General features: G+C 35.6%; 1 protein-coding gene across 1 annotated transcript; it reads right to left on the reverse strand.

Moving 5' to 3' along the window:
- Positions 1-1,334: 1,334 nt before the first annotated feature.
- LOC132164103 (LOB domain-containing protein 1-like) lies at positions 1,335-2,972 on the reverse strand. The gene is made up of 2 exons (XM_059574522.1): positions 2,657-2,972; positions 1,335-2,038 (listed from the first exon to the last, which is right to left on the reverse strand). Exons 1-2 carry the CDS (start codon positions 2,897-2,899, stop codon positions 1,667-1,669), a joined length of 615 nt encoding a protein of 204 aa, XP_059430505.1. The 5' UTR covers positions 2,900-2,972; the 3' UTR covers positions 1,335-1,666.
- Between the last annotated feature and the right edge of the window lie 215 nt (positions 2,973-3,187).

The following is a 3,187-nucleotide window of genomic DNA, read 5'->3' on the forward strand; positions in this document are numbered from 1 at the left end:
TCAAGTTCTCTTTCACTTGCGGTAAGAGTGTTTTTAAACAAGTCATCCGTAGGAGTACTACCTCAAAAATAACTATTTTCTATGGTTCTTATCTTAGCTCGAGTGTCAAGAAGTCAATGATTTCGGGTTATTTATTTGACTTTTTTTAAAATATATTTTTTAATTAATATTTGAGACTTTTGTTGGGATGCTAGCTCCACCTAGTCCTTCAGCTTCAGCTGGTCTTTCAATGGGGCCCAGTTTCTCCTAATATATGTAATTATATGATTCTTCAATATGATTGTCAATAGAATGATTGTAAGTCTTTAAAAAGACAGGGACAGTAAAAGTAACAAGTAACAACTAATGACTTTTGATTACAGTAAAAAACACAACGCGCAACCTCGGTAGACAGCCACAATGTAGGTATTGTTATCGGTCAAAGGCAAACTTTATTTTTTCTTTGAGTTGTTGGATTGGACATCATATATCTACCTTTATAGTAATCTAATACTTTTCGCCGATACTAAGGAAGAAATTAGGGACTCATGAGTCTCTTACCTCTTTATTTCTTCTTCTTATTTTATTTTTCTTTTTGTTATCAAATACAAAGAAGGCAAAAAAAAAAAGAAGTTACAAATTATTATTATTATTTGGAATATTATGCAAACAAATAATGGGGCATGCCTAATCTAGCTACCAATTAAATTAAGTTGTTAATCTGATGATAACATGGAGTTTATAAAATTCCCTCTTTTTTTACAAAAAAAATTCAGTTCAAAGAATTTAAGTAAAGTTTCTCCAATTTTTAATTAACCAAAGTAGCCTATAATCCGTCCATTTTCTCCATCAAGGAGTTGATCAAAGAAAGATTAATACTAGTCTTCACAATCATTAATTATCATACCGATTTCACACCCGCAAACATAGTATATTTTTAGTGACTTTTTATATCAGTTACTTTAATTTAAAAGAAACAAAGTTTTAGCTACTTAAAACACATCACGTCAGTCGATGTGAAATATGTATAAAAAATGACAATATTGCTCTGAAAGAAATAGTGATCACCAAGCTAATTAAGGAGGGAAAAAAAAAAAAAAAAGTCTTGGTTGTTAGGTTGGATAACTAGATTCTTGATGCTTTCAGTTTATAGATAAAAACAGCAAAATTTGTTTAAGAGTTGCTAAGATTTCTGCCTATTGATTATTGAAATAGACAGCAGGATAGTCCGAGTGTTCAAGGCCACCATAAATGAACCAAAAGCAAGAAATATATTGGTCAAAAGCTAGTTTGACAAGGCATTGATCAACAAGTTTACATCAAATTTAAGACAATTATAGTAGGTGACCAAAAAGTTGGCTTAAGATTCAATAATCAGCTTACAATATATGGACTTAATTAGAACAACCATACCTCTCTTTCTCTCCACTATTGCAAGATTACAAGGATGGAAAAAAAAAACAGACCCCATCTACTTTGCCTAGGCTTAACAAAGAGATTAGATCCTAATTCATACAATAATATTACAACATCTACGTACCCTCCTACTAATTTGAGCTTATTAATTCAATGTCCTTAGTTCACTTCTCCTTAGGAGAAGGAGTTTTCAAATACGTACGGCTACATTAATTATATATATATATATATAATAGATTATGATTTTTTTTTTTAATTTAATTTAATTTGATCATGTCCAAAGAGGCTCCCAAAGAGATCCCGCAAGATTGTTGTCGTCAAGAAAGCAATTATTGGGATTGGCCTGCAGGTAGCTGTGAGGATTAACAGATGTGAAGTTATCATGAAGCGATGACTGTTGTGGCGGCGATGCTTGTGGGGATTGTGACATCTCCATGCAAATTAAGGCTACAAGGTGGGCTTGCTGGGATTGCATGTTGACGAGCTCCGCCTGAGCCTTGGCTAATTGCGCCTGCAGCTCGTTCACTTGCTTCTGGAGCTGGCATATTGCCCCGGCGCACCCGTAAACTGGGTCTCTAATTCTTGCGCTAGCCTCGTAGACCATGCTGCTCACTGCATCTGCCCTCTGGGATTCTGGGAGTTCCTGAAATTTCCATAATATTCATATCAATCTCATTAATTAATTATAAGGGTCAATAAATAAATAACTAAAACATAAAGGGCTATTTAGAAAATACATGTGTTAGCTAGCTAGGGTCAACCATATATATATATATGTATGATAGTGCTTTCTTAATGTATTCCATTTTCTCCTTATCTGGTCAGATTCCTTATTCTATGTTGAGCATGCATTTATTATATTTGAGTTCATACTGCAAAACGAAGCTAACTAGATTGCTTACTTTTCAAATATGAATGCAGAAATGTTAAATGTGAGCAGCCAAGTACTGTTATAAGAGGTCATTTTCTTCCCTTACTCAAACCAGCAACCGCTCTAGCGGGTCAATTCAAACAGACTCCTAATGAACAACTTCAAATACAAAATACTTTTCAACCAAAAAAAATATCTCTATCAAATTAGACGATTAGATTATATTTCAGGCATATAAAAATCTACTCTAGCTTCAAGTTTGACAAATATGTCTCCACTCATGTTCATTAATTAACACGATTAGCACGATTATCTTGTTCATTGCCACATTTAAAAGATTAATGATGACTCTTAAACAACTCTTAAGCCAAATTATTATTCTCAAAGTACCTGCAAGAACTTGATGATGTTGCTGGCACCAAACACCCTATGAGCGATGGTGAACTTGGCCGGCTCGGTCGGGGGGAAGTAGGGAGCCAACACGCATTTCTCCGCACACCGCCGCCTCAGAATCTTGCATGCCGCGCAAGGGCTTAGAACAACCGGATGAGGAGGAGAAGACGATGAAGATGGAGAGTGAGAGAGAGGGGTTGATGGAGTGGTGCTAGTGTTTGTGTCGCTGCATGACTCCATCTTTGCTTCAAATATTTGCTTCTGTGTATTTCTCTGTGAAAGAGAGAAAGAAAAGAGAGAGAGAGAGAGAGAGAGAGAGGGGTGAGATGGGGTTTCTGGTTGGAGCACAAAGTGCGTATAAATAGAGAAATTGGAGCCAGAGAAATGAGAATGGGCGTCAGCAATTTGAGATGTTGACGCCATCAGTTGAAATTTACCGTTAGGTTTTGTGGCTGCGACCATATCCAGTTAGGTTTGTAGTTTTTTGGATTATTGTGTGAAAACTCTTCGAGTTTGAAATACATATCT

Source organism: Corylus avellana, chromosome ca10 (assembly GCF_901000735.1).
Source record: "Corylus avellana chromosome ca10, CavTom2PMs-1.0".
Lineage (NCBI taxonomy): Eukaryota > Viridiplantae > Streptophyta > Magnoliopsida > Fagales > Betulaceae > Corylus > Corylus avellana.